General features: G+C 53.5%; 10 protein-coding genes across 10 annotated transcripts; 8 read left to right on the top strand and 2 right to left on the bottom strand.

The window, feature by feature from the left end:
• Positions 1-436: 436 nt before the first annotated feature.
• Positions 437-2,181, top strand: PV08_06202 (uncharacterized protein; the record flags this gene model as incomplete). Its single annotated transcript, XM_016380540.1, has 3 exons — positions 437-1,510; positions 1,583-1,983; positions 2,046-2,181. 3 exons carry the CDS (start codon positions 437-439, stop codon positions 2,179-2,181), a joined length of 1,611 nt encoding a protein of 536 aa, XP_016236367.1.
• Positions 2,182-2,550: 369 nt separating this feature from the next.
• PV08_06201 (uncharacterized protein) lies at positions 2,551-3,576 on the top strand (the record flags this gene model as incomplete). Its single annotated transcript, XM_016380539.1, has 2 exons — positions 2,551-2,921; positions 3,021-3,576. 2 exons carry the CDS (start codon positions 2,551-2,553, stop codon positions 3,574-3,576), a joined length of 927 nt encoding a protein of 308 aa, XP_016236366.1.
• Positions 3,577-4,271: 695 nt separating this feature from the next.
• PV08_06200 (uncharacterized protein) lies at positions 4,272-5,510 on the top strand (the record flags this gene model as incomplete). The annotated part of the gene is made up of 1 exon (XM_016380538.1): positions 4,272-5,510. One exon carries the CDS (start codon positions 4,272-4,274, stop codon positions 5,508-5,510), a length of 1,239 nt encoding a protein of 412 aa, XP_016236365.1.
• A 1,706-nt stretch (positions 5,511-7,216) lies between these two features.
• PV08_06199 (uncharacterized protein) lies at positions 7,217-8,288 on the top strand (the record flags this gene model as incomplete). The annotated part of the gene is made up of 2 exons (XM_016380537.1): positions 7,217-7,577; positions 7,672-8,288. The coding sequence occupies 2 exons, from the start codon at positions 7,217-7,219 to the stop codon at positions 8,286-8,288; spliced, it is 978 nt and encodes a 325-aa protein (XP_016236364.1).
• An 832-nt stretch (positions 8,289-9,120) lies between these two features.
• PV08_06198 (uncharacterized protein) lies at positions 9,121-10,363 on the top strand (the record flags this gene model as incomplete). Its single annotated transcript, XM_016380536.1, has 2 exons — positions 9,121-9,139; positions 9,255-10,363. The coding sequence occupies 2 exons, from the start codon at positions 9,121-9,123 to the stop codon at positions 10,361-10,363; spliced, it is 1,128 nt and encodes a 375-aa protein (XP_016236363.1).
• Positions 10,364-11,287: 924 nt separating this feature from the next.
• PV08_06197 (PHD finger-like domain-containing protein 5B) lies at positions 11,288-11,620 on the bottom strand (the record flags this gene model as incomplete). Its single annotated transcript, XM_016380535.1, has 1 exon — positions 11,288-11,620. The coding sequence occupies one exon, from the start codon at positions 11,618-11,620 to the stop codon at positions 11,288-11,290; it is 333 nt and encodes a 110-aa protein (XP_016236362.1).
• Positions 11,621-12,226: 606 nt separating this feature from the next.
• On the top strand, positions 12,227-13,350 carry PV08_06196 (uncharacterized protein; the record flags this gene model as incomplete). The annotated part of the gene is made up of 2 exons (XM_016380534.1): positions 12,227-12,829; positions 12,940-13,350. 2 exons carry the CDS (start codon positions 12,227-12,229, stop codon positions 13,348-13,350), a joined length of 1,014 nt encoding a protein of 337 aa, XP_016236361.1.
• A 465-nt stretch (positions 13,351-13,815) lies between these two features.
• On the bottom strand, positions 13,816-16,023 carry PV08_06195 (uncharacterized protein; the record flags this gene model as incomplete). The annotated part of the gene is made up of 2 exons (XM_016380533.1): positions 13,816-15,379; positions 15,449-16,023. 2 exons carry the CDS (start codon positions 16,021-16,023, stop codon positions 13,816-13,818), a joined length of 2,139 nt encoding a protein of 712 aa, XP_016236360.1.
• Positions 16,024-17,381: 1,358 nt separating this feature from the next.
• PV08_06194 (uncharacterized protein) lies at positions 17,382-18,887 on the top strand (the record flags this gene model as incomplete). The annotated part of the gene is made up of 1 exon (XM_016380532.1): positions 17,382-18,887. One exon carries the CDS (start codon positions 17,382-17,384, stop codon positions 18,885-18,887), a length of 1,506 nt encoding a protein of 501 aa, XP_016236359.1.
• Positions 18,888-19,719: 832 nt separating this feature from the next.
• On the top strand, positions 19,720-20,037 carry PV08_06193 (uncharacterized protein; the record flags this gene model as incomplete). The annotated part of the gene is made up of 1 exon (XM_016380531.1): positions 19,720-20,037. One exon carries the CDS (start codon positions 19,720-19,722, stop codon positions 20,035-20,037), a length of 318 nt encoding a protein of 105 aa, XP_016236358.1.
• Between the last annotated feature and the right edge of the window lie 739 nt (positions 20,038-20,776).

Below are 20,776 nucleotides of genomic sequence, written 5' to 3'. Positions count from 1 at the left end.
CCTGACGCGACGTGGGATGTTCCACGTAAGGTTGGCCTCGAACTGCATGTGCCCCTGGAATTGCGTGATGATCGGGCGAGATGAGCAATGTCGTCTTATCCCTTCAGCCACCGCGCGCTCTCCTTGTCTTATGTCTCAGGCCGTGCAATGGATCGACACGGCTCATATGGTCTTGGAACCAGCCTTCTGAGTCCTCGTACATCATTCATGCCCTGGTGATCGCGTCTTCTCTCAGTTTGTCAGCATGTACACCACTTCGGCCTGCTGAAAGACACATGCTTGTATTGCGTCCCGATGCCGAAATATATGCGTGTGTTCGTCCTTGAACAAGCTGATGCATCTATCAGGCACCGAAACAAATCAAGAGAGTGAACCATTCAACGTCGACTACCACGCTACCAGTGAAGCTTCCATCAATCGTCAAGACACCTTCGCGATGCGTGACCTCGAAACCTCGCCCTTGCTATCAGCCAGGTCGTCCACTGACGAGTCGACCACCGCAGGTGAGCGACAGTTACGGGATGCCGCTATTGAGCGCAAGATCGAGAACGATGTCCTCCCTGAGACAGCCACTTCTGGTCGCAATATCGGCTGGGCAAGCGCGTATGTGCTTGTGATCTCAAGAGTGATCGGGAGTGGTATATTTGCGATGCCAGGCACGATTGTTCAGAATGTCGGCAGCCCTGGCCTCGCATTGGCCCTCTGGATCGTAGGGGCGTTGGTGGCATGGGCAGGCCTGGCCATTGACATGGAATATGGATGCATGCTGCCTCGATCTGGCGGTGTCAAGGTGTACCTGGAATACACGTACCGGAAGCCGCGGTTCCTGACGTCGACCCTTGTCGCTGTGCAAGCTGTTCTCCTGGGCTTCACGGCCAGCAACTGCATCGTGTTCGCAAAGTACGTCCTGTTTGCCACCGGAGTCGAGCCGGGAGATCTGAACACAAAGCTACTTGCAGTCGGCCTTTTGACATGGATCACTATCGTGCATGGGTGCTTCTACAAGACTGGCATATGGATACAAAATGTCCTCGGTTGGGTCAAGATAGGTTTGATCGTCTTCATGATCCTGACGGGTCTGTTTGTCATCATCTTTCGACCAGAGACATCTCCGACTGACCCCTCGGCCATTACTACGGCCACCAGCTGGGATGACCTCTGGTCAGGCTCAGTATGGGACTTTAACACTCTGTCTACCGCCTGCTTCAAAATCTTGTACTCGTACGCCGGGCTCAGCAATGTCAACAATGTTCTTAACGAGGTCAAGAACCCTGTTCGGACTCTGAAGACAGTAGGCCCGGTTGCTCTACTGACCGCCTGTATCATGTACATCTTGGTCAACATCGCCTATCTCGCTGTCGTACCTCTGGAGGAGGTGAAGCGCAGCAGAGAGCTGATCGCCGCCTTGTTCTTCGAGCGGGTATTTGGAGCTGGCTTTGGCAACAAGTTCTTGCCGATAGGTATCGCATTGAGTGCGGCCGGTAATGTCATGGTGGTGACATTCAGTTTGGTATGTGTTTCAATCTACCTGGTGTGCCTGCGCCGTCTACTTGTAGTAGCTATCTGACACACCACTCGCCAGGCCCGGGTCAACCAGGAAGTTGCGCGGCAGGGGTTTTTGCCTTATCCTGAAGTTCTTGCTTCGTCGAAACCGTTCGGCTCGCCAATGGGAGGCCTCATAGTGCACTACATACCATCAGTCCTGGTCATTGCACTCCCCCCCTCTGCCACGGTATACTCTTTCATCGCCGACGTCGAGGGATATGCAGGCCAATTTTTTGCGTTTGCCGTGGCATCAGGCCTGATCCTTTTGCGACACCAGAAACCTGATTTGCTGCGACCGTTCAAGGCATGGCTGCCGGCCGTCTGGCTCCGGATCCTGCTCAGCGTGTCGCTGATCGTAGCACCACTCTTCCCTCCAAAAGGCGGTTCATCCGATGTCAATTTCTTCTACGCGACTTATGCGTTGGTGGGTCTTGCTGTGTAAGTGGTATCCCGCCCTTGCTGGAAGAGCATCACCCGATGACTGATTACTTTTCTGCTAGCTTGTTCTTTGGCATCGCGTATTGGTTTGTCTGGACTATTGCGTTACCCCGGTACAAGGGCTACGTGCTCGAGGAAGAAGCCGATGTCCTCGGTGACGGTACGACAATCACGAAGCTGACACGCAAGGAATTATAATCAAGAGCGTTTTGGATTGATAAGCACTCATAGAAATGATAAACGCGTCGTGTAGATGCCGTGTCATGCCTCGATTGTTTCGACACAAGACATAGGTCCAAGGGCACGTCATTCAATAACCTCGACTTCTATTGGCGGATGACTTGGTGTATAGACCCTCGTCCATGTCTTACCCCACACATTGTATATGGATGGTGTGTATGACGGGACAGATTGCGTGCTGTCTGACAAATCAGGCATGGCTTGTGTGGTATGGTTCATAAGGATGAAAGTGTCGCGCCTCCTCATTGTCGGTCGTTACCCGAGGATATCAACGAGCTCAGGTGCACCGATAGTACTCACGACATCATACAGCAGAAACCCCCAACAATGGCATCAGCGGCGGTCCAGCAACCCGGCGGACACTCTACTTCCTTCGAGCCTCTGACGACTCAGTTGAAAGGCACATCGGCTGCTCAGACCGAGAAGCACCATGTTCGCACATCTTTGAACTATTACAAGGACCCTGGTGACGGAAGCCCTCCTCCTCCAAGCTACGTCGGCAAGCCCGAGACGTACGAGAGGCCCTATGAGCCGTTGGACGTGACAATCCACGACATCCGAGGCGAAGAGGGCGGGTATACCCTGGACAAGAACGGATTCCAGATCTTCCGCCGCGAGAGCGTCGAGAAGGACTTTGTCGACGACGAGCAGATCAAGGCCCAGTATTACCCTGAGACGGAGCAATTGTTGAAAGACGCGTGAGTATTTCCCCGAAACCCCGTTCTTTTTTGGTATGGATTTGTTTTGCCGGTGAATAATTTTGGCTGACGTGAGCCCCCGGGGGTGGGAAACAACAGGACGGGAGCTTCTCGTATCTTCATCTTTGACCATACCATCCGTCGAGCGCCCAAGGACGGAAGAGCAGCAGGGGCGTCTCCTGCCGCCATCAACCTCCGAGGACCCGTCAACCGAGTCCACATCGACCAGAGCTACAGTGCGGCCAAGAACCGCGTGCCTCACCACCTACCCGAGGACGCCGAGCGGCTGCTCACGACCCGGTACCAGATCATCAACGTCTGGCGGCCGATCAAGAAGATTCTGAAAGATCCCTTGGCGGTCGCCGACGCCCACTCCGTCCCGGACTCGGACCTCATCGGCGTCGGGCTCATATACCCTGACAGGAGGGGGGAGACGTACACCGTGCGACCCAACCCGGAACACAAGTGGTACTATCGCTACGGGCAGGCGCCCGAGGAGACGTTGCTGATCAAGTGCTTTGACTCCAAGTTGGACGGGAGGGCGAGGAGAGTCCCGCATACTGCGTTTGTGAATCCGGAGACGGTCAACGAAAGCTCGCGAGAGAGTATCGAGGTCAGAGCGCTGGTCTTTTACGAGGATCAGCCTGCAGAGTGATGGTCGACCCCGGCCAAGGTGTTCTTGATGTCCATTGAGTCGAGCTAGTGGCGATGGTTGAACTCGAGAGTGCCGTGAGTCTGTTTGTTGTACTGTAGTTGTTGACGATGATACGATATGATGTAGTGTATGGCAATGTGATTGTGTCTCTCCGCGACAACAATGAATGGTTCTCCAATACTGTACGAATTGCGGGTACGCCTTGCTCGCATACAAATCTCAAGGAGGAATACTAGTACGAGTACGAGTACGAGCAGAGAGTCCCTCTCTTGGGCACAACGGAAGTGGAATGCCGACCACGTGATTTGCCAAGGCTGCCTTCTTTCGCTAGACGCCACGCCAACGATGCTGCGCCATGTGGCGGTGTCCCCCGCATTCGATGATGATAGGCTGCTGTCCGCTCGGTTGCGGCTGTGTAGGTACAAGTGCGCTCGTCACTGCCCACCTGGTACTACCGCGCTGCAGCAACTCGTTCCCGCGTCATCTTGCGAATGGCCCAGCAGCCTTGGCTGTCAGATAGAAATACACCATTAATACCTTGCCGTGCTTGGGAAAAAGGCAAACATCCTGCTTCGTATCTGCCTACCTACCTGACTCTACTTCTCCGTAACTCTTCCCGAGCTTCACATTACCCCTCTACATCCCACTTGTTTCCTCGATTATCCCATAGACCTTTCTCACAACCACAACAGCGGATGTCATACGGTCCTCCTCAAGGTCAGCCTCCGTACGGAGGGGGATACCCTCCTCAAGGTCCAGGCTACGGCCAAGGCCCCCCTCAGCACGGTGGCTATCCTCCCCCACCACAAGGAGGTTATGGTGGTCCACCGCCGCAACAACATTGGGGCGCACCGCAAGGTGGTTATGGCGGACCACCTCCAGGACAATTCCCTCCTCCACAACAGCACGGCGGATACGGGCCACCGCAGGGCGGTTTCCCTCCGCCACAGCAGCAATGGGCTCCTCCACCGGCAATGCCCTCGCTAGGCTACGACCCCAGAGCGCAGGCACCAGGTGACGCTTCGCGCGACGCCGATGCGTTGAGAGCAGCGATGAAGGGATTCGGCACGGATGAGAACGCCCTCATTCGGATCTTGGCAAAACCAGATCCTCTACAAATAGCGTTGCTGAGAAATACATACAATCAACGGCATCGTCGTGATCTGGAAAGAGACATAAAGTCAGAGACGTCGAGATACTTTTGCGATGGATTGGTCGCCATCGTCCAGGGCCCACTCATGCACGATGTGCACTCGGTCCACGACGCAATCAAAGGAATAGGAACAAGAGAGGAGACGCTGAATGACGTACTCCTCGGCCGCTCAAACGCAGACATGCGCGCCATCAAACAAGCGTACCACCAGACATTCAGACGCACCCTCGAAGACGACGTAAAGGGTGATCTTTCGATGAAGACAGAGAGGCTGTTCAGCATGGTCATGGCAGCCACGAGGCAGGAAGAGTCCGCTCCCGTGATTCCACACGAACTCGAACGAGACGTGAATGAACTGCACCGCGCCATGGACGCACGCATCGGCACCGATCAAATCACGGTCTGCAGCATCCTCGCGAACCGAAGCGATGGCCAAATCCGAGCGCTGAACCACCACTGGCAACAGAAATATCACAGCCAGCTTGAAAAGGTTATTGCGTCCGAGTTTTCCGGCCACATGAAGGATGCTCTGTTGCTTATGGTGCGTCGCGCGACTGACCGTGCCATGTCGGATGCAGAGCAACTGGAAGCTGCAATGGCTGGCCTCGGGACCAAAGATGTCCTTCTCGTTCAACGCGTGGTGCGTGTTCACTGGGACAGAGCTCATTTGGACCAGGTGAAGCGCGCTTATGCTCATCGCTACAAGAAGGATTTGATCCAGCGTGTCAAGGGAGAGACTCGAGGTCACTACGAGGCTTTGATGGTTGCATGTCTGTCATGATTTGACTGGGTTGATATTGGAGGTTTATGACGGAACTGACGATTTTCGTTACTTTTCTTTGATCAAGTAATTGTTTCTTCAAAGAGTGGTGGCTTCACGGCAGGGATGGAGGTACCTTTGTGTGAAAAGGAACAGCGGCCGGAAATGGTGGTTGTTTGATATTGTATAGTCACGATATTGCCTACCCAGGAAGGGCGAGTGGCGGCGTCATTAGGATGTGCAAAGTACCTTACTAATACCAACCTAAGGTCAGGTAGGTAGTAAGAGCCTACCTTTCCTGCACCTGACACTCTCATCTTTGTCTCTGCTGTGGTTCGCTTCACCTCGAATACTCCAAAATTGTTTGCTCGACCAGTGTTGTCCTCGCTTGGATGAGGTAACGGGTATCCTTTATAAGCCCACCGAGGTATGTTGTAAAGTCCTACTAGTTAGGATAGAGTGACTCTCCTTTGATTCCCAAAACAACAGCAATTTATTTATGAGTCAATCAACATAGGTTAAGGGGGATCCGAGGTTCACGTTCGGATAAGTACAATCAATCATACGGACGTTCCTTCAACGCCACACGAGGCCTTCTGATGGCTCGGGAGGATTCGGAAAAGGCTGCGGCTGACGGACCCAGAACGTATTGCACCACGGTCGGGTGTCCGGTAATTGTTCGGTCTGGGCTCCGGAACGGTGACTGGAGCTGGCCGAAGACGGAGCCATGTGTTGACTGACTAGAGCCGGGGTTGAGGGACGACGGGACTAACCTTGGAGGGGGGAAAAGACCACAGAGAGTCGTCGGCAATAAAGAAGTAAAGAATGAGCCTACTCGAGGTTGCAGTTTGTATTGTTGTAGGCATCTGGAAGGGACCTGGAATAACTATTTTGCCGACAGTACAGAAAGCAAACTCCATCACATGCTCGGCTTGGCTGCGCTGCTGCTTCACTTCCCCCGCAATTTGCAAGGGAGGAAGAGAGAGACGACAGAAAAGTCAACAAACCGATGACATGAATTATTCTCTCGGATGACATCGACCCTCCACCGGAAGCGAGTCGACCACCGTGGCCACCAAAGATGCCTAGGGAATTCTTCTCCATTATTCTCCATTCACCCCTCGCATGCTCAAGGCCCTGCACGGCCTTCTCCCAATGATCCTCCCGCGGCGAGATGGGGCCCCTGGCCTCTCTGTACCTCGGCCGAAAGGACGTGCTCTTTTTCTGATGCACAAAGATTTGCGGCAACGCGTGCCCATCTACCAAAGTTATTCTCGACTCAGCCCTGGAACTCGGATTGGAACGGCTTGCCATGGATTGACATGACTGGATTCTTGGTTTTCTCTGCTTGTAGAAGAAGTGACCTCACCCTTCCCCGTGCTTTGTGTTTCTCTGTCTGGCAGCTCTCCTCTCACTTGCCTTTTTTTTTCGAGATCATCCTCTCCTCTCCTCTCCCCAGAGTCCTTCCTGTCACTCTCCTGGTTTCCGGCTTGGGTATTCGTACTGTTTGTAGCTATAGAGAGCTCGCTGATTTGCCTACCTCCCTACCATCATACCTGGGACTGTCAGACGTCCATTTCGCAAAGGTCTGCTGCTGGTGAAGCGCGCATTTGTCGAATCGTATACCTATCTGCCTCTGAACGGTCGAGCAAGCGAGCAAACGTTGACGGAGCTCTATTACCATACCATATCATTGTATCACACGGATATAAAAATCGAAGCTCACAATGTCTGCCAAAAGTGTAAAAGGCGAGCATGGCAAGAAACCGGCGTCTGCGGCCGTCAACCTGATAGCCGGAGGCGGCGCGGGTATGATGGAAGCCCTCGTGTGCCATCCGCTCGACACAATCAAGGTGCGAATGCAACTGTCAAGAAGGGGCCGGGTGCCAGGGCAGAAGAAGCGTGGCTTCATCGCGACGGGAAGAGACATCGTCAAGCGGGAAACCGCGTTTGGGCTGTACAAGGGTCTCGGAGCCGTCTTGACGGGCATCGTACCGAAGATGGCCATCCGCTTCACGTCATACGAGTGGTACAAGCAATTATTAGCGGACAAGGATGGGATCGTAACATCCAGGGCGACTTTTCTAGGTACGTGAGAAAAGGCGAAGAAACTGTTTCGGAGCCCAACCTGCCGCGCGGTGGGTGGCAGCCTTTGCGTTTCGCCAACTGACACTTTGCACAGCTGGACTGAGCGCCGGTGTAACGGAAGCCGTGGCAGTCGTAACGCCGATGGAAGTGGTCAAGATTCGCATGCAAGCGCAATACCACAGCTTAAGCGACCCTCTCGACGTCCCGAAATATCGAAGCGCGCCGCACGCGCTGTTGACCGTGGTTCGCGAGGAAGGACTCGGGGCCCTGTACCGGGGTGTGTCGCTGACGGCGCTGCGACAGGGAACGAACCAGGCCGTCAACTTCACCGCGTACACAGAGTTCAAGGAGATCCTGCAGCGGTGGCAGCCCGAGTACCAGGGCCAGAACCTGCCGAGTTACCAGACCACCGTGATCGGGCTGATCAGTGGCGCCATGGGACCTTTCTCCAACGCACCCATCGATACCATCAAGACGAGGTTACAGAAGACACCTGCCGAGCCTGGCCAGACGGCCGTGTCGAGAATCGTGGCCATATCAAGGGACATGTTCAAGCAGGAGGGCTTCCGCGCGTTTTACAAGGGTATCACGCCGCGAGTGATGAGAGTGGCCCCCGGTCAGGCCGTGACGTTCACCGTGTATGAGTTTTTGAAGAGTCATATCGAAGATAGTAACTGGTTGAAGCTAGGGACTGGGAAATATGAAGAGTGAGAGTGCAATCTCTTCTTCTTGTTGTTGGGAACCTGGTGAGAAGAGTTGGATAATCAAGCGGAAGCATTGAAAAGAAAGAGTTGGGAGCTGAACAGAAGGTCGTCGTCTATCGACCTACCCACCTACCCACCTACCCACCTATACCTAGGTACTCAAGACCGGGTAGCTTTTGCATTTTCCGGAGCGAGGATATAAAAAGCCAGCACCAGTTTCGTTTCTGACGGGTGGGAGATACCGCTGCGGTGTTATTCCCGAACAATCTGTACATATCCTTGGTCTAAGACCACAGCAAACATTGTACCGTTCGAGGGTCAGGCAAAGACAAGGGAGAGGAGAGTAATGGCGCAAGGCATCATTAATTTCGAATGAATACTATGCTGATGCCTGGTGACGGTCCCTCAGTCCTGGTCATGTTTTGAATCCTGATACGTGCCTGTCTGCGATATTAGGGAGCGTAAATATTGCAGGTAAATAGAGCCCCGCTTGTTTCGGCCCCAAAGTCCACCATGAGCCCGAATGAGCCTCGTCGTCGTCGTCAACAACACCAACTCTCCTCTCTCGGCCGATATGCTACTCGTACACAACCAGTATTCCACTGCAATCCAAAGTATCGTCCAGTACAGTGATACTGTCACAAGGAAGTCTTTTGCACGTATAAGAGCCGGCTCGCCCTCAAAAGTGATGAGCTTCAATCCAGCAATCCCTACGAGTACACTGTCCTAGATCATCCCACCTCTACCACCACCACCACCACCACCACCACTAGCTCACTCACTCACCACAAGCGACCAAGTCACCCTTCCTCTGTCCTAGACATCTAGGAACTGACACTATGCAGTCCGGAATATCAGGTACTTATTTCTCCGCCCTTCTTCCTCTTGGCTGTTACCGCCTTGGTGGCACAGCACGTACTGTTCTACTGAGAAGACCCGACGCTGACATCTAACTGCCATTGACACATCACAGCGTCTGCGCAACTGCACGATGCATTCACACGCTTCACCTCGGACACGGCGTCCCTCTTCGCGCTCCCGATCACGATCACCCAAGAGTCCCTGACTCCTCTCGACGCCGTCCCGTTTTCTTCCTCGTCGGCGACATTCTCCTCCAGCCTATCTAGTCTCGACTCGCTGCTCACGCCGACGACGCCGCTCTTCCTCCTCCTCCGCCGGGCGCCGTCGTCCCCGTCCCTCGTCGCGGTGACGTACATACCCTCTCGGGCGGCGGTGCGGCAGAAGACGCTGTTCGCGTCGACGCGCGCCACGCTGGTCCGGGAACTCGGCGGCGAAAAGTTCGACGAGACCGTCTTCCTCACGGAGCGGGAAGAGATTCTCGACCCGGCGCAGTGGGGCGAGAGGGCCGCACCGCCTGCGTCTGCCTCCTCAGCCGACGGTGGGGGTGGCGGCGGCGGCGGCGACGTCGGCCTGCTGAGCACCGAGGAGCGAGAACTCCAGGCCGTCAAGCGCGCCGAAGAGGAAGAGCGCCACGGCACGCGAGGCCGGGATCTCATGGGCGAAGGCGGCAGCGGGGGCGTGATCGGCTCTCGCGGCGGCCGCGACATGTTCATGAACATCACCGACGACGCGCGCGATGCCCTGCGTGCCGCGGCGGACGGCGCCGAAGGGTACACCGTGCAACTGGGCATCGAGGTCGCCACCGAAACCATCACGTTGATCGCGAGGCACGACGCCGTGGGTGTGCCGGCGCAGGTCGTCGCGCTGATCCCGACCGACCGTCCGAGTTACACCTTTTACTCGGTCCCCGGCGGCGCCGTGTTCATCTACGTCTGTCCTGGCGTGAGCAAGGTCAAGGAGCGCATGGTCTACGCCAGCTCGCGGAGGGGCTTGCTGCACATCGCCGAGGGCAACGGCGTCAAGGTCTTGAAGAGGCTCGAGGCCGGGGACCCAGATGAGTTGGACGGCCGGCTGGAGGAGGAAGTCAGGAGTTTGAGGGTCGGCGCTGGAGAAGCGGGTGACGCCGACGATGATAACGCCGCGGCCTCGGCGCCAGGCTCTGGCACCGCTACGCCTAGAGGTGGTGGTTTCGCGAGGCCGAAGAGGCCAGGTAGAAGATGAGACGAGGGGACCAGCCCATCTCAGACCCTCCACACATCATTATCGCACTGGGGAGTCGAAGAGGTGAAGGTCTCGAGTACGACATTAACAATAAAAGGAGACGAACTTTAGCATAGCGATGGGGGAAGACGGATCACAAACTCAACACTCGCATGAAGGATTGGCTCACACATTGCACCAAAAAGGAAATGTGGGATGTGGAAATTTCATTCATTGCAGGAAGCCTGATATGCTTTCGGCTCTGCAGGTATCGAGAATAGATCAATTCGTTCCATTCTTCGTCACAGTCTGACTGGGCATTGCGTGACTTTGCGATCTTCCACCGCAAAAATCGATAAACCTCCTTCCCTAGTCTCAGAATGCTAAAGCCCCTGCTCATGTTGCTGATCCCCTAGCCTCCTTTCCGAAACACCAGACGTCACATTCGTTCTGGCGCCGCAGTGTTCAACAGATGCATCGAGAATGATGTTGTCCGACGGATAGCGACAATCGGGCAGCATGTCCGAGGCGAGGGAGTGCGCTTGGTGTAGCTGGACGCTTGTGTGACCACCGACACTTCTTCGTTGGAGCGTGGCAGCGGTGGCTGGCACCAGTCGTCTGAAAGTAATTGCTACTGGAATGGATCTTCCATTTCTACAACCGTGTGACTTCTCCGACGTTGCCAATATTCAGCTTGGCTTGAACAGTCAAAGAGGAGGTCAATTGAGGCTTGGTGATTGAATGGCTGTAGCCGGGGAAAAAGGAGGGGGGCCAGCTCGCCGCGTGAGTAGGATTGGTAAAATCGATGGAATCGTCCCCGGATCTTTTGTGGGAAATACGGCTTGGTCTGTCTGATGTGTGCGGACGTCGTTGGGGCCCCCGTGTTCAACGACTGATTGTGCTGATCATGGCCCCGAGGGGGGAAAAATGTATCCCCATATGTTCTCAATATTGTTGATTCCTGAAATTTTTCTTTTGGTAAAACAGATCCGTCCTCGATGAACCCAGATTGATGATCTTGGGACACCCGTCTCGATCTTTCTCCAGCCTGGTACATTCGAAGCAGTAGAATGCGTCGCTGATTCCTTCGCCGCCGCACACGACGCACTTGTTCTGGTAGTTGCCGAAGGAGCACTCGTCGCAGATGCGGACCAGGGTCGTCGGCCGGACGTACGAGTCGCAGACGGGACATTTGCCGTCGCATTTGTCGCAGAGACGGCCGAGTGAGATGCCAGGTGCTTTGCGGCACATGACGAGATCGGGATGATGGCGAGACATTGTGGCAAGAAGCTATAACCGTGCGATCGAGTCGAGTCGAGTTGAGTTGGGGCCTGGAGGTACGGGAGATTGACAGAGGGAGGTACAGGTGTTTTATGTGTCGGACGAGGGTCGTAGTTGAGATAAATGTCGCGTAGAAAAGGATGGAAAGACGGTAGCGTGCAGTATAAGCACCTCGTAGGCCCCTCAGAGCCTCGCGGGAGAATTTCTAAGCCTTGTTGTGCTAACATACTGTACCTCGTATTAGTCACTTGCTGGAGGCAAATTTCTCCGCAAAACTAGTCCCGAGTTCTCAGTAACACGTGCTGCGCGGCTCAGCCTCCAGCAGCACCACCCACTGCCAGCTAAAGGTTCCCATCGGACTACCGAGTACGAGTCCTCCGTGCCCAAGTTACCGGTTCAGCTAGACTTGTATACTGTACCCCGAACTTCATTTTTCCGTGACGCAGATTTCCCCCCAGTTCCAAGGCTGTATGTGGTCCTGAGAGTATGCATAAGTGTCGGAGCGATATGTGAATATCAACAAATTCATCATCAAGATAACATTTACCCCGTCTTTCGCGCCCATCGTCTTGAGCACCTCACCAAGAAACACCACTCTTCAACATGATTTCCTCCGCCGTCGTCATCCCGGACGAGCCTCAACCCCAGCCCGAAAGTCCTACGGAGACCCCATCTCTGAAGCGGCGCCAGTCGTCCATCTCCTCGGAAACAAGCAAACGGCCTCGCTTGGATGCGCAGCCCTCGTCGAACGAGCGAGCAGATTCTCCCACGACCCAATCGCCAACGACGAGTCGCAATGGCGCAGGCGGTGCGTCGTCTCCTCCGCGCCAGGCGGACTCGGGGCGCAGAAAGTCCTCGCTGAACAACGTCGAACAAGACAAGTCGCGCAACCGCAGACTCTTCGGCTCGTTGCTGGGAACACTGGCGCAATCGTCGAGACCGCCCAAGTCGGGCGTGGGGGCCACGAACGCCGCATCCGCGGCGGCGGCGCGCAACTCGCGGCGCGAAGAGATCGAGAACCGACAGCGGGAGCGACTAAAGCGGGAGAAGGAGGAGCTGGCAGACACGGCTCGTAGGAAAAAGGAGGAATTGGATCGTGTGCGACGGATCGAGCAGCGCAGGTGGGACGAGGGTGGCATGAGAATCCGACACAGGAATCTGAGGGCAGTTGCTCGGTCGTTGAAGACCAAGACAGATCCTCCATTGGTATGTTCATTGAACTACTGAACTGTCTTGTATTTTTTTCTTTCTTCTTCTTTTTTTTCTGTTTCTGCGTCAACTATAATCGAATGCTTACTGATGTTGTTGTGACGCAGTACTATAAGCCGTGGGAACTAAGGGAGCACGAAGAAGAAATCATCAAGCGCCAAATAGACGAGGCAGAGGAAACCATCCGGCGAGAACTGGACGAGCACCGATCGAAACGGCCACATGAGTCCCCGAGTCCCGAGAGCAAGCGTGATCAGGAGGATGTGACTAAGCGCGCCGAAGGCGATGGAGATCGACTACGGAACGGGTCCAGCCTCCCTCTGGCAACTGATGACGGTGATCGAGACGAGTCTAATGGGCGTGGAAAGGCGGACGTCGACATGACTTTGAATGCGGAAGGGCCATCTAAACACGAGGCGAAAGAAGACGATGAGCAACGGCCCACTAGCGCTAGCAAAGATGATGACCATGGCGGTGAAGAGCTGGAGAGGGGTCAAGAAGACGATGTTATTTACTGAACCCTCTCTACCTGTACGTGTAGGAGTGGTAGCCTTCAGTCTTGGACGGGTTCAATCGTGGCCCTTACGATGGAACATGCGTCTGTATTGGTGTGAAAGTCTGCCCTGCCGTCTATCCTGGAAAGCCTTTTGGATGGAGATGAATCAGGTAGGACGACGGGGTGCTACCTGGAGCTAGGCACCACCAATGTCATGGGCTACGCCTGACATACTCTGTTAAAAGTCATCGACCGCCTCCACTGGACCAGGACTCTTGATTACCTAGGTACATATCCCGAAAACGCACAAGCGTTCTAGCAGCATACTTACTGACAAATCACAACTACATTATGTATGTTTGATTGATGGTTTCTTGGAGGGCGGGTCTAAGGCAAAGCGACTTATCTTGAGATGGCAAGCGTGGACAAAGCATCCTTAAAGCAGTGTTCAATGTGTAAACAGTGGCCGTTGAGATCAGTGACTATCTTACCATGAGAACGATTCTTCGACGAGCCTGATTGAGACCTTGTTTCCTCGCTTCGCAATCGCACAGACCGCGTTCCTCACATCGTCAGCCAGACTATCGGGGCCGCTGACCACGACCACGGGGTGCTGCCTGGGACCAGCAAAAGACACTTCCTTCTCCAGTTCGTCCCGCACGTTCATCCGTTTCCCAATAAAGACCTCTTTCTCGACACTGACGAGTTCATTCGCAAGAGCGTCAACGAGGCTACGCGTGCGGACACCCCAGAGTAGCTTACTCCGGCCCGGGTGGGAACGCAACAGTGGGAGAACCGTCGTGATGCCGACTCCACCTGCGACGCAGATCAATGTTGGATGCTCGGAAAAGGTCGAGTGCTGTCCATATGGTGATTCGACGAGCACCGGCAGCCGTGAAGAGGAACGGAGCAACGATGTCAGACCGCCGCGGCCGCGGAGCAGAAATGTCATGGCCAGCCCTGGTTGCTGTTGCTGTTGCCGTTGCTGTGCTTGCTCCGTGTTTGAATCTCCATCACTCGAATGGGCGGACGTGGCGACAACGTTGCTCGTGATGCCCTCGTTCTTTTCAATGTCGATTGAAGTCTGCGTCGGCGTGGTACGTTGTGTAGTCGACAGCACGGTCGACGCCACGGAGAAGGGATGGTTCTCCCAAACACGCCACGTCAGCGTAGGGAAGTACAGATACGCATGGCCATCGCCTCCCACTCCAGCAATGTCGACGCGAAGGTAGTCGTCGTCAATGATGGTGATGTTTGCCCACCGAAGGCCGTTACGAGCAAGGCGGCCAAGTCGTAGCAGGCGGTCGAACCCCCAGACCGCGATGGCGACATATATCCAGACTTCATAACCCCATTGGTGCGCGAACCGGTCGTAAATGTGAAGGTAGCAGCCGACCACGACCAAGACAGCAACAGCAATGTGCCAGAGGAGGAAGGCTTCATAGAACAGGCGTCGAAGGGGCAACATTGACAAGGGGAGTAAGATCGACATGCCGATCGTTGCAATCACTCCCCAGTACCAGTATGAAAGCTTGCTCTCGCTGCTGTGCTCACCGTCCACGACATAGATGTGGAGGTAGATAAGAGAGTGGATGATGGCCTGTAAGCTGGCAATAGTCGCGATGTAGCGGTGCAGCAAAAGGAAGGTCTCATGGCTCCAGTTGGTCAGCCACAACAGGACGTTGTTTCTTCCAGCATACAAGATGAGTAATGGGATATTGGCAAAACTCAAGACACCACAACGATTTGCAATATAGGTCAATATTTCTCGGCCTGGATTATCGGGGAACCAGGCGTTTGGCTGCCTCGAGGAGTACCCGACGCAACAAAGAAGGACATTGATCACGGCCAGATACAGGATGAAGAAGGCTTGACCCCTTGTTGGCATGTTGGTCAGACCCCACAGAATTGGCACTTTGTGGCGGTGTCCGATAGCTGGAGGGTCGACAATGACAGCATTGAAGAGACTCGTCCAGTGGGCTGGGAAAGGCAAAAATCGAAAGAGCGAAAATCCGACAGGAATGACAACCCCAGAGAGGAAAACGACGAGCCTATATGAGGTGTTGTCAGATACATCAGCCGTTGTAGAAAGGCACGAGGAGATGTTCGGCAGAACTTACCCATACCGCTCATGGAGAATCTCGCCATGTTCAAAGGCATTGTTAGCATTCCAGTTTGGCTGATAGTCGTCGTCGGAGACAAGCATCGTCCGATTCAGAGGGTTCCCTGATATGATGGTGTCCTCCGGTGTGGTCTGTACTTTGGCCAGAGCCTCTTGGTAGGTCTCTTTGGGGTCGGGCTGCACCGCGGCGGTGCCAGGAATGTTCATCTGCCACCACTGTTCGATCTGCCAGTCTCGTAGGTTCTTGGCACTAGGGTCTTTGGGGCACTTCTCACTGATACACACAGCCATCGATTGGAGAAAGGCATCATCTGTGGCGTAGCAGTCGGATGATGTACTGAAATCGGACCCGCCCATGTCCATTCCTGCCATGCCTTCCATGTCCATGGTTTCAGAGCAGTTCAACTGAGCGCCAGACAGGACACTTCGACATGAACTGCAGCAATTCGGGTAGTACATCTTGATCCCATACCCGATAAGACCGTGCCGGGCACGCCCATTAGAGGTCATGCATTGAGACAGGACAACGAGAGCGCTCAAGGCAACGAGTCGAGTTGCAGCAAGAAAAACCATTGCTGCTGTATAGTTGCACTCAACAGATGACACGAGTTCTACCAAGAGTCAGGGGCGTCCAAGGCAGTCCTTAAGTAGGGCCAGTATCTTTTCACAGTAATTGCAGAATCGTTACTGGGCCGGTCGCAACCGCAGTAGCCAAGGCCATACAAGCTGCAGGGCAATATCTCAATGTTCTAGCCATGCACATCTTTGCAATGCTCTAGCATGACTGGTGCGGCGTATACAGCTGTCCCTATCGCCAGGGGTTGGCTCCACAGTCAGTTCCGGAGGAAATGTGCTCAATCCGCCAAGATCCCGCCAGCATGGCGCATGAGCATGTTTTCTTCGGGCTACCGCTTGTTCATCTCGTGGCAGAAGCTAAAAATCAGCTCTCAGAGAACCAAGAAAGAGGTAGGAAACTTCCACAGATGCCCCTCAGAGACTTCCAGCTCGTATGCTTATCGGAATGCCAAGGACTGGTTGAAGTGAGAAGGGATGGCTCTCACTTGTGTGTGGTGCGCATGATTTTTCTTACTTGCGCACGGCGCGTGTCTGTCTTAGTGGTATTTGGCGCGATGGAATTGATCATTGCCAGCATGGATGTGTCCATTCGAGCAACTTCCAGGGTTCCCTTCACTCCTGTACTTTGTTGCCCAGTTGTGTCGACTTCGCGCAAAAACGTGCAAACTTACAGGTATCCAATGCAATGATCCCTTGAAAGGAAAAAATGACCGTAGCAGTGGACTTACCTCCTACGCGAGACTCTGGTTTTCGAGATGAGCGGTCTCCTTACAATACCATGCTCTTGATGCTGAAGTGATTCCTCGTTTGCGTGAGAAAGATTGCATGATTCTTGAGGCGCTGGCTCCTTTTCTCCTGGCATTGGTCCATCAACCATTCGACCTTGCGCACCGGCACTAGTCGAACGTGTTCCACGCAGTTGGCGTAGACAAGCCGCGACTCTTGTAGCTTGTCAAGGAAGCACTCATGTCCTAAGTTAAGGTGCAGTACTGCGGAGCGATACTCAGGTAAACAACGAGCCCTGGATTGGGACACTAGACTAAAAGAGGCTAGTGGGAGCCCGTATTATGTCAGCCATTCCTCGTCATTATTAGGTACTTCTTCGATCCGTCCTTCGTATTCATTCTTCCTTCCGACAGCAGCGAGAGTAGCGTTCACCCTGTTTCATGATACCGTCCTCTTTTATTAGTGTTTGTTGCGTCTATGATTTCTTCTCCCTTGAAATGCTACTCGCTTTCATAACCTTTCGCAATCTTCTGTTTTTGCTCTACTTCTAATATAAGTTTTTGCCTCCAGCAAGCTTGGCAAAATCTGTTGGCCAGACAAATCCGCGACATCACGATCAGGTCTGTCAAATGGAGACCATTGTGCAATCCGGGGCCAAAGAGTCCACTCCCAGCTCTATCAACGTTCTTACCCTTAATTGCTGGGGCCTCAAGTACCTCTCGAAATTTCGGACAGAAAGACTTTCCGAAATAGGCAATCGTATTGCCAACTACACGCCCGAGCTTGATATTGTTGGTTTACAGGAATGCTGGACATTTGCTGACTATTTGAATATTCGAAACCGAACGAGATCAATATTACCGTATGCGAAATACTATCACTCAGGTATCTTTGGAGGAGGACTAGCTATTTTCAGCCGTTGGCCGATCAGAGATTCGTCTATGTTTCGATATCCTCTGAATGGTCGTCCTACAGCATTCTTCAGGGGCGATTGGTTCGTCGGCAAAGGTGTTGCTTGTGCTCAGATACAAATGCCCGATGGACAGATGATCGAGGTCTTCAATACCCATTTGCATGCCCCGTACGAGCGTGAACCCAATGACAGCTACATCTGCCATCGAACAGCACAAGCATGGGAGATCGCGAAGCTCATGCGGGCAGCGTCTGAGAGAGGAAGTCTCGTCCTGGGCATGGGCGACTTCAATATGGTACCGCTGAGTTTCGCGCACGTGCTCATCGAAAGTCGCGGTGGCGTCAAGGATGTTTGGCGAGTGGTCAAGCCAGGGAGCAGTGTGGGAAAAAGCCATCACCTACCCGAAATCGAACGCCGGAAGCGGATGAATGAAGACCCAGTTCCAGATGTGAACAGCAGTCTACAAGATCATGGGCATACTTGTGATTCGGTGCTCAACACCTGGCGCTGGCCCAAGGAGGATCGCAAACGCCTTGAAAAGGGTCACGACAGGAATATCGTGGGGACTGACCCTGATCCCAACTCATATCGGCTGGATTATATTTTCTTTAACGGTATATCGAGGGGATGGAAGGTCAGAGACGTCAAAGTGGCACTTACTGAGAGACATCCTGAGCTTCGCTGCTCTTTAAGTGACCACTTTGCAGTTCATGCCACCGTCGAGAGGTCCGACACACAATCTACCACACCAATGACGATCGAAGTGAATGGTGTGCTCCGGGGTGACATGAGCGACGACCCGAACATTGCATCGGCTGGTTTTGAGGCCAATGATTTCGATGCGGCAATCTCCAAACTGCCGACGCACAAACACATCGGCAAAGACTTTTACCATGATATCCTGGCTATGATACACAAGTACAATCTACGAGAGAGAAAGCAACGACGATGGCGATGCCTACATTTTGTTGGATCTGCATTTATTTCGATTGGCTGTTTTGTGGCAATCTGGTGGTCTCCAAGGAATTTCGTTGCCTTTCTTCTCATCTTGCTGAGCAGTTTAGGACTGATGGCTGGGACCGTAGATGGGCTCATCGGATTTCTTTTCGTTGGATCCGAGCTCCGAGCGCTGGCAGAGTTTGAGTGGGAAGTCCGAAACGCCTTGCAGTTGGCCGGCGGCCCTGTCCTGGACGATCGAGCTCTCAAAGACTGGTACGATTAATGGCAGAGCAGACCAGGGCCTTCGTTGAACGTTGACACATAAATCACATGTGTTTGTCTGCAATCCAAATGCAACACAAGCAATGGTGTTGCTTGCCTGACAAGCGCCACTATTCCCGGCGCTTAGCCGGCATTACCTTGCAGGGCATGCTGGCCTATTGCGCAAGAAGTATAGATATATCAGAGACAACCGCGCTGTCCTTCTTGGGTGATGGAAAGATGCAGCCCACAGGAGATGATGGCAAGTATTATGGTGGCTGACAAAGGGGAAGAGTAGGAGGTGCTGGTGTTTCGAATGTGATCGTCCCTGCTGAGTTGGCGGCTTTTGGCTCAAAAGAGCCCAAACTTCCACCCGACCTCAGCTGTCTCAACAATTCTCACAACAACCGCACCACAACACCTCCTTCTACTCTGCATATCGCTGGAAGTCGGTCGCATAGGTGTTAATTAGCTGTCATCCAATTCTTGCGATACAGCGACATCTCAATCACAAGGTAAGTACATATCATCCACCCTCCCATCACCGTGCTCGACGACCACCTCCCGCCTTGTTGCCTGTTTATCACCTCCCACACGCGTCTTTTCATCAATCTCATGACTTATCTGTCGTCGCGGGTATTTAAACTCTCCCACAAAGTTGTTCTGCTTTATTTCACCTATTTTGTGGAAAGCTATGCCCATATCCCAGCCTCACTGACCGTGTTAACCTGCCCCGCGCTGCCGAAGTCGACCAGCGTTTTTGAATAAGGAGCACCAAAGCTGACCTTTTTAACGCTGTCGCAGTCGACTAGTCTCTCTTATACGGCCTACGAAGCATAAAATCTGAAGCGAACATGGCCCAAACACGCGGCGCAACTGGCAACGCGAAGCCTCGCATCTTCACCACCCCATCTACCGAACCAGTGCAAAAGCGCAAAGCTGGAACCACCACCAAGAAGCGCACTACCAAGCCCAAGAGTGCCACTGGTGCAGGTATCACCAAGAAAAGCGCGCCGGCAGCTCACAAGAGAAAGCCGAGTATCAAGGACAAGGTCGAGGGCGCAGTTGAGAAAGTGGTCGGAACTCTCGAGGGCAAACCCGGCAAGAAGGCTGCAGGCACGAAGAAGATCAAAGGCACAGACAGCAAGGTCAGCAAGACGGTAAAGGTCTAGACCTGTCTAAATGTCAGGTGTCATGTCCATCTTACTGTTTCTTGTTTTCTCTCCGGTTTTGAAGAAATCGTCTTCTCGGTACAGGTTTTGCGTCTTTGAAGGGTATGACGCGATGCGAGATGACGATGTGCCTCGTATTTGATTCGGTTTTGGAGTTAGTTTTGAAATCTCGAAGAATGGAAAACGACGGGACTTTGGTCTGCTTCTGGTTTTTGCCCTTTTTCGTTGCGTATCCCTCAGCAATACAAACCAGTGCTGAACGCACACATACACACTCTCTCCCCGATCTCTCACTTTTCACACACACACACACACACACACACACACACACACACACACACACACACACACACACTATCTCTCTCCCCCCCACTCTGCGAACAGGTTTCAGCAGGTGTAGCTGGCGCATCTGTGGTCGGTAGTTGTCGTAGCTCTTGTGAGAAAACAGACCTCTCGCCCCAGTCCCAGTCCCAAGGTTGATGACTTCTACTTTTTTTTTTTTGACATTGACATGTGCGGTTTCTGGCTCAGCCACGAAAAGAGACGAGACAGGTATGACGAGCCTTGATTGATTGATCGATTGGGTCGGTCTAGGTCTCCCCAGGAGGTTCATATCCTCTGCGTGTACTCCGTACAAGAGCGGCTATTCTGCGACGTAGATTCGTACCGTGTGGGAAGGACTTCTCATTCCTTTTGGGAGACCCCGTTACCCTGCAGATACCTAGGTACCTGACACGAT

Source organism: Exophiala spinifera (genome assembly GCF_000836115.1).
Source record: "Exophiala spinifera strain CBS 89968 unplaced genomic scaffold supercont1.4, whole genome shotgun sequence".
In the NCBI taxonomy this organism is placed as follows: domain Eukaryota; kingdom Fungi; phylum Ascomycota; class Eurotiomycetes; order Chaetothyriales; family Herpotrichiellaceae; genus Exophiala; species Exophiala spinifera.
Note: the sequence above shows the minus strand (reverse complement) of the source record. Positions and strands in the feature narration are given on the sequence as shown.